The sequence below is a fragment of the Mobula birostris genome, chromosome 3 (genome assembly GCF_030028105.1).
Source record: "Mobula birostris isolate sMobBir1 chromosome 3, sMobBir1.hap1, whole genome shotgun sequence".
Taxonomy (NCBI): Eukaryota; Metazoa; Chordata; class Chondrichthyes; order Myliobatiformes; family Myliobatidae; genus Mobula; species Mobula birostris.
In genome coordinates this window covers 189,170,561-189,184,034 of record NC_092372.1, presented here as the reverse complement: position 1 = coordinate 189,184,034, position 13,474 = coordinate 189,170,561, and the positions used below count along the sequence as shown (strand labels likewise).

The 13,474-nt window shown below is 39.7% G+C and overlaps 1 protein-coding gene across 1 annotated transcript in view; it reads right to left on the bottom strand.

The window, feature by feature from the left end:
* The window catches only part of myo3a (myosin IIIA), a 391,513-nt gene that overhangs the window by 124,020 nt on the left and 254,019 nt on the right, over positions 1 to 13,474 (bottom strand). The window contains exons 23-24 of the mRNA XM_072254428.1: positions 10,846 to 10,868; positions 9,835 to 9,912 (exon numbers count right to left, since the gene is read on the bottom strand). Coding sequence (XP_072110529.1) covers positions 9,835 to 9,912; positions 10,846 to 10,868 — 101 coding nt within the window. The remainder of the gene's footprint in view (positions 1 to 9,834; positions 9,913 to 10,845; positions 10,869 to 13,474) is intronic.

Sequence of the window (13,474 nt, the reverse complement as noted above, 5' to 3'; positions counted from 1 at the left end):
GCATATTGAAATCCCCCATGACTATCATAACATAGCCTTTTTGCATGTCTTTTCTATCTTCCATTGTAATTTATATCCCACCTCCTGGATGCTATTCAGAGGCCTGTATATAACTACCATCAGGATGTTTTTACCCTTGTAATTTCTTAACTACCCCCAAGTACTCTACATCTTCTGATCCAATGTAACCTCTTCCTAAGGATTTGATTTCATTTTTTACCAACAGACCTATCGCATCTTTCTGCTTACCTAGCTGTCCTTTCAATATAATGTGTGTCCTTGGATGTTAAGCTTCCAACTATGATCTTCCTTCGGCCACGAGTCAGTAAATCTGTCAATCTCTAACTGCACTACTTCCTCAGCCACTCATTCATCTGTACTATCATCCAATTCCTGCCTTGACTAGCACATGGTACTGGGAGTAACCAAAAGATTATTTGGAGGTTCTGCTCTTCAGCCTTTTCCCTAACTCCCTATGCCCACTACACAGGACTTTTCCCCCCTTCCTACCCAAGTCATTATTGCCAATGTGCACCATGACCTCTGGCTGCTCACTTTCACTTGTGAGAATCTTCTGCAGCCACTCTGAGACATCCTAGAGCAGTGCACCTGGGAGGCAACACACCATCCTGCTGTCTCTTCCACAGCCACAGAACCTCCAGTCCATCCCTCTAACCATCAAGTCTCCTACCACTATTGCTTTGCCTGACTTTACCTTTCCCTGCTGAACCCCAGAGCCGGCCACATTGCCACTGGCCTGGCTGCAGCTGCAGCTGCTGTACCCTGATATATCATTTCCCCCAGCAGTATCCAAAAGTGTACACTTAATGCTGCAGGTATTGGCCAGAGGGGAGCCCTATACTGACAGCTTACTCCCTTTACTTCTTCTGGTGGTCATCTATCTAGAATCAGAAACCTGCATTCGGGATGTGTCCACCTCAGTAAGAGTCTCACCTGTGAAGTTTCCAGCCTCCCAGATGATCTTGAGTACATGCACCTCCAGCTCCAGTTCCTTGATCTTGTCATTCAGGAGCTGAATTTGGGTGCACTTCCTGCAGATATAGTCTTCAGGGAGACTGCTAGATATCCTGCAATCCCACATCTTCCAGGAGGAGCATTCCATTACTTCAACTACCATCCTGCCTACATTTTTATACCTATAACTTCTCAAGCTTAAATTCTGGCCTGTGCCTTTTTCTTAGCTAAACCAGTTCATGCCCAAGCCTGTTGAGCTACCGCCTGACCACTCTAACAGTGAACCACTCCAACAATTGTTGCTCCACTTACACCTCACTTCTTTTTATTGGCACTTGCCGAGTGGCTAAGAGGTGTTATGATTGCAGCCTGCTGAAAAGTTCTGAAAAGCCTCGAGCTGCCTCACAGGAAATGACTGCCCGCGATGACTGCAGCCCACTGATGTAATAGTAAGTAGGTTAATTGGTCATTATAAATTCTCCTACAGTTTGGGTTAGATAGGTGGGTTACTGGGTGGCCTGGTCCATTGTTCCAGATAGATAGAAACTTGGTCTTTAATCTGATAGATAGATAACTATGTTGAGAAATAAATACATAGATAGGTAGATAGAAATTAGATCTTTAATCTGAATAAAGCACTTTATAAAGTATGATACACAAATTGATAGTTTGGTGAAGCTTACTGTCACTAAACAGCAGACAGGTAATGCATCATATTTAAAGAATTTAAGCATACATTACACTATGGATCAATCTTATCCACATCAAAAAATGTCAGGAAAATGTGTAGAACCATTGGCTAGGAAAGGAATTAACGATATTATTTGATCCAAAAAGAAGACATATAAATTGCTGACAGAAGGCAGCATATCTGAGGATTAGAAGCAGTTTACAATTCTGCAAAGGATAAAAAAAAACAAATAAGAGTGGGAAAGTGCACAAGTGAACAAATAAACTAGTGGTAAAAACATCTTTAAATTTTAGTGAAGTGAGAAAATAAGTATGGGTCTTCTATTATCAAGGAAGAGCTTATTATTGTGAAGAAAGAAATAGCAGAATATTTAACCAGTTACTTTGGTTCCTTTTCACAAAGGACAACACAAGTAACCTCACAGATATAGCAGAGAATTTAGAGTCTAGGGACAGGCTTAGGGTTTTTGAGGGAAATAATGTGAGAAGTTAATAGCACTAAATGCTGAAAAAACTCCAAAGCTTGATAATTTACATCCTTGAGTACTAAAGGGAGTGGTATATAAACAGTGAATGCATTGGTGGTCAGCTTCCAAGACTTTTTTAAACTCCAGGGCAGTTCCTGGCAAATGTGATCTTACTATTTGAAAAAGAGGAAGAAGGAGCTACAGACCAGTTCGCCAAAATACATTGTGAAGGATGCAATAAGAGAACATTTGGAATACAGTTACTGGATCTGACCAAGTCAGCAGAAGGCGATGAAAGGAAGATAATGCTAAACAATAACATGAGGAATTCTGCAGATGCTGGAAATTCAAGCAACGCACATCAAAGTTGCTGGTGAACGCGGCAGGCCCAGCAGCATCTCTAGGAAGAGGTACAGTCAACGTTTCAGGCCGAGACCCTTCGTCAGGACTAACTGAAGGAAGAGATAGTAAGAGATTTGAAAGTGGGAGGGGGAGGGGGAGATCCAAAATGATAGGAGAAGACAGGAGGGGTAGGGATGGAGCCAAGAGCTGGACAGGTGATTGGCAAAAGGGATATGAGAGGATCATGGGACAGGAGGCCCAGGGAGAAGTGGGGGGGGGGAGCCCAGAGGATGGGTAAGGTCAGAGGGACAGAGGGAGAAAAAGGAGAGCGAGAGAAAGAATGTGTGTATATAAATAAATAACGGATGGGGTACGAGGGGGAGGTGGGGCATTAGCAGAAGTTAGAGAAGTCAATGTTCATGCCATCAGGTTGGAGGCTACCCAGACAGAATATAAGATGTTGTTCCTCCAACTTCATCTTTACAGTAGAGGAGGCCGTGGATAGACATATCAGAGTGGGAATGGGAATGCTAAACAAATTAGTTGGACATTTATGGTCACAAAGTAATAAAGTCAAACATCACAGAAACAGGTCCTTTGGTCTAACCTGTCATGCTGACCAAGCTAGTCTCAGTTGGCCCATATCTTATTAAACTAGGCATTCCCAACCTTTTTAATACTATGGACACCTACCATTAACTGAAGGGTCTATGGACCCCAAGATTGGAACCCCTGCTCTAAACCTTTCTATCTATGTACATGTCCAAGTACCTTTGAAATATTGTTAATGTACCTGTTTCAACCACTTCCTTTGGCATCTCATTCCAAATGCTGACCACTCTATGGGGGAAAAAGTTGTCCCTCAATTTTTGATAGGACTAAAAGGACAGAAAACTATTATATTTGGATAGATTTGGACATATGAAAGGTTTTGATAAGGTGCTACATAAGAGCTGAGTGTGGAAGAGAAATCATATGGGATTCCAGGGTATAAACTGGCATGGATAAAGAATTGATTGCTACAAACGTTTGTAGATAGGACACTGAGTTTGAATAAATGAGTCTTATTCCATGTGGTAAGCAAAGACCTCCTGAAAGTTCCACACCTCTAACACCGCATCTTTACTGGTCTTTATCTGTCTCTAACATTTCAATTAAATATTATTCTCCACCTTTTCATACTCTCAGCCATTCCACTTCTGAAACAACCTCCAATATTTTAACTGACACACACTAGTTCTCTGACTTTCTTTTCATATGCAACTTTGTCAGAAATGAAATGTGTAGTGCTATGTAGAAAAATGAGCTAATAGAGAAAATACTTAATGCTTTTCAAAAGAGCTTGCAAAATTTGAAAGATTTAATGGCCTTCAGATAGATTGTACTTTTCTGTAGTTCTATAATCATGAGTCAGGACACCAGCAAAAACTGACAAGCAATTTCTGAAATGCCCAAAGGAGGCCCTAATCCTAATCCTTTGATAGGTGAAAACAAAAGGTTAGTTTGAGACCCCAGTGGAACATTGATCTGGCATAACCAACACTGCAATGTTTCAGCACTTTGACTACTGTACACTAAAGTGCAGTTAGCAGCAATGATGATTTACTTTAGGTGTACAAAGCATGTGAATTCTTTCCCTCATAAAAACTGCGCTACAATAATTTGATCTGGCAAACCTATTGGGACTTGTGAGTCTTTCCGTAATTTTGTAAGTACATCTGTGAACTTAATTTTGATTATCGTCCCAAACCCTCACTCAATATTTTGTTTACAAATCTAGGCCATGTGACAAACTAACAACAGACATAATATGAATAGGTATGTAATTAGCAAGGTAAGGCATCAACATGGCTCAAGCATTTCTTCTTGGAAAATAATTCAAAAGTGCAATTAAGCAACTGAAGAATTATTATAACTATATAACTTATAAAATGTAAAATGTCTGAAATACTCAGCAGAATAGGGAATTTTTATAACATTTTTGGAAGATAGAGTGACTAAATGCATCCATGCTGAGGAAAAACAAAAAATGCTGGAAATAACCAGGACTAACGATGGCGAGAGGAACAAAGTTAATGTTTCAAGTCAGTAGCCCTTCTACCCTTCTCCAGAACCATAAAAATGAGAAAACAAGTATCGAATTTTGGTCTAGGCCTTACTGAGGTCCATGTTGACTACATCAACTGCCCTATCTTCATCAAAACTTCACCGACTCTTCGAGAAGTTTAATGAATTTAGTTGGACAGGATTTCTATAGCAAAACCATGCTGACCATCCATGAATAATTCTTGTCCTTCCAAATCCAGATTAAACCTGTACTACAGATATTTTTCCCTTTAATTGCTCTCATGTGAGATTCATCTAACACTGTTACATTATTACTTTCACAGCTTGCCGTGATTTACAAACTTATCTGCCCTGCTGTCTCTCATTGATTGTTTGAAGGTTGTAGTGAACCCTGAATAAAGTCGATGTTCCTATTTTCTTGTCTCTAATTATGTCATTTGGATGTTCCCGCTTCTTATTGGAGAAAAGGAGTTTTTGATTAATATTGCAACATCATTTCTTCTTTTATATCTTTTTTATACCTTGGAATGTTGAATTGCTGATCCTGAACATCTTCCAGTAATGCTGAATGCCCATGTGCTAGGCACTGCTCTCAGTGAATGTGTCTTACCAGCTGCAGCATCCCCTTACATTCTTCCTATATGCCTTACCAAAGCTATGCTTGCTCTGCCTACTGAACTGTTTAACTTTACCTTATACGTATATTTGGATGTTTCTCACCTCTTGCTATACTGCTTTGTGCCACATACAGTACATTCTCTGTGCAAGACTAGTTTAAACTTTCCTCAACAGTATCAGAAAAACTATATACCTGTACCACCCCCTTCCCCCACACCGTACACATAGACATATAGATCGAGACACATACACACATTCAACTGTCCAGTCTGCACAGACTCTATGTTCCTGTCCCAGTAATCTTGAAATCCAAAGCATACCCTCCTGTATCATCTCTTCAGCTACCTTTCATCTACTCACACATTGCACTGGAAGTAATTTAGAGATTAAATCCTTTTTAATCTGAATCGAATCAGGTTAAATATCACTGGCATACATCATGAAGTTTCCTGTTTTGTAGCAGCAGAACATAAACATTTAAAAAAAACTCTACGTATATATGAGTATGTGTGCACGTGCGTGTGTGTGTGTGTGCGCGCGCGCGCATGCGTGTATATACATATACAGTGGTATGCAAAAGTTTGGGCACCCCCGGACAAAATTTTTGTTACTGTGAATAGCTAAGTGAGTAAAAGATGACGTGATTTCCAAAAGGCGTGAAGTCAAAGATGATACATTTCTTTAATATTTTGAGCAAGAAAAATTTTATTTCCATCTTTTACAGTTTCAAAATAACAAAAAAGGAAAAGGGCCCAAAGCAAAAGTTGGGCACCCTGCATGTCAGTACTTAGTAACACCCCCTTTGGCAAGTATCACAGCTTGTAAACGCTTTCTATAGCCAGCTAAGAGTCTTTCAATTCTTGTTTGGGGGATTTTCGCCCATTCTTCCTTGCAAAAGGCTTCTAGTTCTGTGAGATTCTTGGGTCGTCTTTCATGCACTGCTCTTTTGAGGTCTATCCACAGATTCTTGATGATGTTTAGGTCAGGGGACTGTGAGGACCATGGCAAAACCTTCAGCTTGCGCCTCTTGAGGTAGTCATTTGTGGATATTGAGGTGTGTTTAGGATCACTATCCTGTTGTAGAAGCCATCCTCTTTTCATCTTCAGCTGTTTTACAGACAGTGGGATGTTGGCTCCCAGAATTTGCTGGAATTTAATTGAATTCATTCTTCCCTTTACCAGTAAATATTCCCTGTGCCACTGGCTGCAACACAAGCCCAAAGCATGATCGATCCACCCCCGTGTTTAACAGTTGGAGAGGGGTTCTTTTCATGAAATTCTGTACCCTTTTTTCTCCAAACATTTTGGCTCATTGTGGCCAAAAAGTTCTAGCTTAACTTCATCAGTTAAATTCTAAACAATGCATTTTGGAAACAAGTCCTGTAGACTGATGAAGTTAAAATAGAACTTTCTGGCCGCAATGAGCGTTGTTGTGACACCACTCAGCCAGCTGATCTATCTCACTCCTGTATGCCTCCTTATCATCATCTGAAATTCTGCCAACAATGGTTGTGTCAGAGGCAGATTGTTAAGTGGTGCTTGGGCTATGCCTAACTACACAGTCATGGGTAGAGAGATAGTAGAGCAGTGGACCAAGCATGCATCCTTGAGGTGAACCAGCGCTGATTGTCAGTGTCAAGGCGAGGTTATCTGTTAATCAGATCCCTAAATTCAGGTTATAGGACCTCATATCTCTTTTTATCTGTGATCTGTCCCTTCAGAATGACTCACAACTATTCAAAGATATCCCTGACCTTGACATCCTTGACCATAACCATATATCAGACGTGAGAAGCACAGAGGAACATCTGGAGAAACTTCTGAAATGCCAGGTTCGCTGCCACTGTGTGATCGAGAATCTCCGGAGGGAAGGCTCGAAAATCCCCGGCTTTGCCTGCTGCTGGCGACTGAGGCTGGGGTTGAAGCGTTCGGCAGAGATAGAGCTCAGTACTCGGTGTCGGAGGGCTGGTCGGAGGCTCGAAGTTTTTGGACGACTCAGAGTCAGACTGTGGTCGGGCATGGCAGGGACAGTTTTCTTCCTTCTCCTGTCCGCGTGAGATGTGGGACTTTCGAGAGACTTTGAACTTTTTTTTACTGTGCCCGCAGCCTGTTCTTCATCAAGTTATGGTATTGTTGCACTGTTGTAACTATATGTTATAATTATGTGGTTTTTGTTAGTTTTTCAGTCTTGGTCTGTCCTGTGTTTCTGTGATATCACACCAGGGGAATATTATATCATTTCTTAATGCATGCATTACTAAATGACAATAAAAGAGGACTGTGTGTCCTCATAATCTAATCTAATCTAACATCATACTGGATTCCCATCAATGCTGAAGAAACACCTGTCTCTTGCTCTCATTATTGAAGCTCATACCACTATCGTTCTTGAACCCTTGCTCCTGTTCTCTTGTGCTGTGACCTTGGCTGTGGTTGGAATCTCCAGAGGAGTAAGGACACAGAGAAGAAAGGGAATGTCTGTGAAAGAATGAAGACCAAGGATGTCCAGGTAATGCTATGCTATTGCATTCTGATTAATAAATAAATGATGACATTTAAAACGACACTGGAAATTTGAGGGCCATAAGACAACAGGTGTGACAAATCTGAAACAAATGTGAACACTGTAAATGTCCTGTAGAACCAGCAGCAACAGTGGAAAGTTCGCTGGACGTCCTTATCTCAAAACTGTCCAGCTCTGACAATAACAGGAGAAACTTAAAGGAAGTATTTGATGGGGATGTAAGATTGGAACAAGAAGATGCGAAGGGAATGGTCCCTTTGGAACGCTGAAAGAGGAAAGTGGGGAGGCTTGGGTGGATATTTTCTGGTAGTGGAAACTTAGTAAGATGACAGAAATTACAGAGCATTCATTGAATGACGAGACTAGTGAGACAGAAGGCAGGGACAAGGAGAACTCTGTATTTGATGTTGACAGGAAAGCGGGGTGAATTGGTGGGGATGGAAGATTAGATCATGAAATGGTCACTTAAAATGTTGAAAGAAGAAGAGGTGGTGGGTGTGAATGTTTCAGGTGGTGGACACCCTTTTAACCTTGCTATCTACAAGTACAAGATGCATGAAACACCCGCTCAGAGTGATGCCTCCTGTCTTGCCATTCACAACTTTGTTATTGGAAGCTGATTTTTAATGATTAATATTCCACATCTTTAAATAACCACAGTTAAGTGGTAGAAAAAAGTGTGATTTTCTGGGTAGAGTGAAATTTTATGCTGGCAGAACAGTAAGCTCTCGACACCAGATGTCTGCCATATGAAGATAGCTTGAGAGTTCTCAGTGCATCTGCCTGATTATACCAATTAACATCAATTAGGCACGGAGATGGTGAATCAGGAATGAGTAGTTAGAGATGATCCGAAACTCAGACCAGCAGAACCAAAGGAATCCAGGTTTTATAATGTTATACATAAACGATCAAAGACTGGTGACTTTGGTGCAACACTGTTACAGTTTGTGTGTCAGTAGTCACTGGATGAAGGCAGTATTGTCTCCCCGTATTAAATCTCAGACACTAGAAACAAAATCTGATAAGTTCACTTTAAAAGGTAGGAATAACTGTACAAATGCATTTCAATTACCTAATATTTTTGAGTCATTAGTGCAAATCAATGTTTTTGCAAGGCAGAATATTTTGCTGCATATAGTCACTATTTTCAGGTAGTGGTGAGGGTCATGAGACAGAACAACATTTCACAACAGAGTTCTTAATTCCTGCCAGTCAGACATCAGGCATGGATGAGAGACGTATGCATATAAATGTCATGTGTAACTGGCACTTCGTGACACTCTCATCTCTATTTTCCACCCATGGATTTTGGTTACAACGGTCCAGCCTTACTTCTCTGGCATACTCAGGCACCATGTGGGATTCTTCACAACTGCTTGACCTGCAGACTAATATCTGTTTTATTTTAGATTTATGCTCTCACAATGGTTTGATTTTATAATTTCTTGAAGGTAACTCCTGTATGCATTTGCAGGAAGCCTTTGAAAACTTATAACAAAGCCTACCTCCTGCAGCTTTAAGAGGAGATGTAATGTAATGGAATGGGTTATCTGCCTTTTATTGTGCAGGTTATTAATTCAAAGGTTGGATCCAAGGAGTAGAAAAAATATCCAAAAAATGGGTCAAAGGAAAAGCAAACAAACGCACGCATCCTAAATCAGGGATGCTGAATTATCTTTCATACCTGTTAAAAAAACCAACAACTCAAACAGAAACATTAATATCAGCTTAGAGGTTGTATGAAACCGGACGATGGACAATATTTCACCTATCAAGTATACAGAATCATTGTGATACTGTTGAGATCAGTCAGTAACATAGATCTAATTCAGTGGTGATGGGAAGAACTGAGAGAGCTGGGCAAGTAAAACCACATATGGCTAATGAAATGGAAATAACTGAAGTGGAAAATGGAAAGGAGGTGTTTGAGATATTGTGTTGGGCTGCAGATTCATACCCATGTTTCCCCATACATTGTCCACACTTCACTCACTAGAAGCAACAGTAGCAACATCTAGAGAAAGATGTTCCTGGTTCAAGAGCAGCATCAGTAAAGGTGTATACATCTACTTGCGCATTCAGTGAAAGAGTAAGGGTCTTAAATATAGGCTCAAAAGTAATGACAAATGCAAAGATTATTTTGCCTACCCTGAAATAAGAAGCAACAGTTTGTGTTTTCATGTTCGTGGCTTCTCTGGGAGCATTTCCAGACTCTTCAGTGTCAACCTGAAAAAAAGGAAAATAAAGTGTTCACTTTGCTCTTTTGCAGATAATTTGTTGGTCATCCTTTAGCTATTAGGGCTTTGTTAAATCCTTGTCAAACGTTTATTAATAACTAAAAATAGCTTTTATGAGTGTGACTCAGAGCTGAAGAAACTAATTCTGGAGCTGGAACTCAGTTTGATTGTTTAAACTAGTCTTCAGCATCAGACATCCTCCATTAAATTTCATTAGGAGTTAGGTACAAAAGTTTAATTATAAGTATTTGGTTCGTCAGAATTGCAGTGACCAAAGCAAATTTGGATAAGCAGACAAAGACTAAGGTTAGAATTGAAATAGCATATTTTCAAGCAATTGTTTTAACTGCTGTGCAGCTGAACTGTCATAAGCTTCAACATTATTGTTTTGTACGCTGTAGTCAATCTAAGGTCCGTCAGTCTACTAATTTCTACTGTAAGGTGCATCTGAACCAGACACTTTCCAGAAGCAGAATGATGGCGGTCTCATGTAACAAATGGCTTTCAAAGAGCAAGTGATGCCATCAAGCATACAGATATAGTTCTGTTTTCCAGTGTTTAATGGCTAATTTTTTTGCTATATTTCAATTCAATCTGAACAGAACACTTGAGACAAAGTGATGTCGATGGCTGTGGAAGGTAATGGATGTTAGTTGAACCATGGACAATGGCTCACCTAGAAAATGTACAAAATCTTGCGGAACATATGAACACTCCCAAAACTACAGTTCTATTACTGCTAATCAACGTCTCTCAAAAAGGCTATACAAGTTATTTATAGTAATTTGCTTACAGGATAATCCTGCTAAATGCCAAGGCTGTGAGGCTAGCAAAGTTCTATTTGATGCAAGATAATATAACTTGGGCACGAAGGAGGTGATCTTCAATCTTCAGTCCACGGAATTACATGAAATTACTAAACAAAATCAAGTAAAGAATAAAGAGCTGCAGATACCCTTCCTTCAGTTAATTTCATTGATCAGAATCAGAATCAGGTTCATTAGTACTGACATATGTCTTGAAACTAAACGCAGGCCATTCTGGGTTACGAACACTAGACTTATGAACACTCCTACATGTGAACAAGCTCCTATAATATTATTATACTTACATACATATATTAGTCCCTACAAATGGCAGAACTCTCACCACTTTTGGAATTTGTTCCTTCCTTTCAATCTTATGTGCTTTTGTTGTCTTTCATTAGAGTACAATGGAGGCATATTGAGTCTTTTTTATCCATTTTACAACTTACATGCAAAAATGAGGTATGGGCATCTGAAAAATGGAATCCATTCGTTACCTCAGGAAGGCCTGTACAAACTCTTAAAATGTCACGAGTAAAAGATGGAAATTGATCTCTTAAAGGCTTTTCATTTTATTAAACTATCTTTGATGATCAAAATGAAAGTGAAAATAGATTTCAAATTTTCATGTTTCTTGCTCTGTAATTTATTTTCCAGTGCTGTTCCCCTCTCTCTCTCCTCTCAGAGGCCTTGTTCTTTCTTTTCCTTGTACTTTCTTTTCTCTCTGCTTTCTTTTCCCTGTCCGTTTCATGAGAAACAACTCCTGCTGACCAGGAAGATTAGTATAAGAGGAGAATAAACAATTAGACCCAGACCTTTCAGGAAGAAAATGTTTCACTGTGAAAAAAATTATTTGAAACTCTCTTCAAGCTGATAAACAGTTGAACTATAATTAAGTGCTGTTTTTCAATTTGAGATTAGTGAGAGTTTTCTTAACAAAAGGTATTAAAGAATATGGGCAAAGGGCAAGTTTGAGGAATAAAGTCAAAGATCAGCCATGATCTCATTGGACAACTGAACAGTCAAAGAAGGTCTCTTGTTCAGATGTCTCAATGTTTCCTACCATCAGCATCTAACCCTTTGAATATGCTCATTCTCCTGTGTTCTGATCACCTTGTTACCCTTGCCGTCTCCAAATAAGAAACATCTCAGTGACCTTTCCCAGTGGCCCTCTTCCCTTTACTTGTCTGCTTGGTATTGTCTTGAGGAAGGTAACACCATGCTCTATTGAATAAACAGCAAAGAAACATTGATGTTTTATCAGTAATTCCAGGAGCAGCATGACTCAAAAATACTACGCAGCATTGTGTTTTGTTGTACAAGTGAACATATGATGTATATTAATATTAATGTTTTTAATAAAGTCAAGTTACTTGTTCTGTGCTAATGGAGTTCCTTGTCACATCATTTCTTAAGCCTCAGAGAATACTTAAGCCTAGTGGAGACATTGGTGCTACAGAGGTATAAGTTTTGATGGTGTGACTGGAATGGCCAGTGAGAAAGGTGAACACTTCTGGAAATAGCATGGAAATAAACTTCCCATTTGAATGGATGAAAATGATTCCCGCATACCTCAGTGTTTGGTCAGCAATTTTTTTTGTCATCCTCCTCTTCACAGCCAGCTAAGGCAGGACATGAGGTGAACTCCAAGAAAAAGGCTCCTGCTGCTCCTTTTCAATCTATTGCTCTAGCTACTTTGATTATATGAACCCCGTGGGTGGTTGTACCTGTGTTTGTGACAAGTGGAATGAGTTACGCAAGTTGTTGTGAGGTGCTGGCTTCTTGAAAGGATCTAGGAGCTGTCGTTTTTCCTGGTGGCATGTCTGGAGAAACAGAAGAGGAAGAGAAAGCAATGTTAACACACTGGGCATGCAGTACTCCCCTTTATTTGGGTCTGGTGTTGTGTATGGTATTATGCTTGACTGAGACAAGTGAGAGGAGTAAGAATAACATAAGAGATACACAGAACTGGTCCTGTGGGTGCATTCCTTATTCTATGCTTAATGCATTCACTTCATTAAGGCTCAATTGGTCCTCATTTGATGCCAGTATAATCTATCCTTTGATGAGCTGTTTCAATCCTGTAAAGGGAAAAGAATTGCAAGTTTGACTCCAGGACAGCATCCTTCTTCTCTGTATCTTAAAAGTATTTTTGTGAAAGAACTTTTGAAAAAGTAAGTGTGATATCAGCTAAAGAGGCAATTTTCAGTTTGTGCTATACATTTGAATTTCCATGCATGTCCAGCTGTTAGATTGAGTGAATGCTTTATTCAGTAAAACAGCAGAGAAATAACAGTTTGAGAAGAAACCATTTGTAACATGCACATTTATGATCTGATGAAAGGTCATCAACCTGAAGTATAAAGTGCTTTCTCTCCACAGAAGCTGCTTGACCTATTGAGTATTTTGGCATCTTCGGTTATATTGCAGAATTCCATAATCCACAATGTCCTATACTTCCTTTCTCAAGGATCCACATTCTGCAGATACTAGTACATTATTTTATTCCTGTATCAGCTTCTTATACGAAGATTTCTCTTCACTCCGAGTGAAGCAATGTTTCATTTCTTGTATGCATTGTGCTGCACCATTGTTACTGATCCACTTTCATAGTTCTGCAATTGTATCTCAGTCAATCATGTTGCTCGCCAAATTCCAATCATGCTTGTTTGAAAGTGGATAATGTTCTCCTTCCTAGCTTCACTCCATTATAAGAGGGTTCAACATTCCATTGCAAACCCAGCC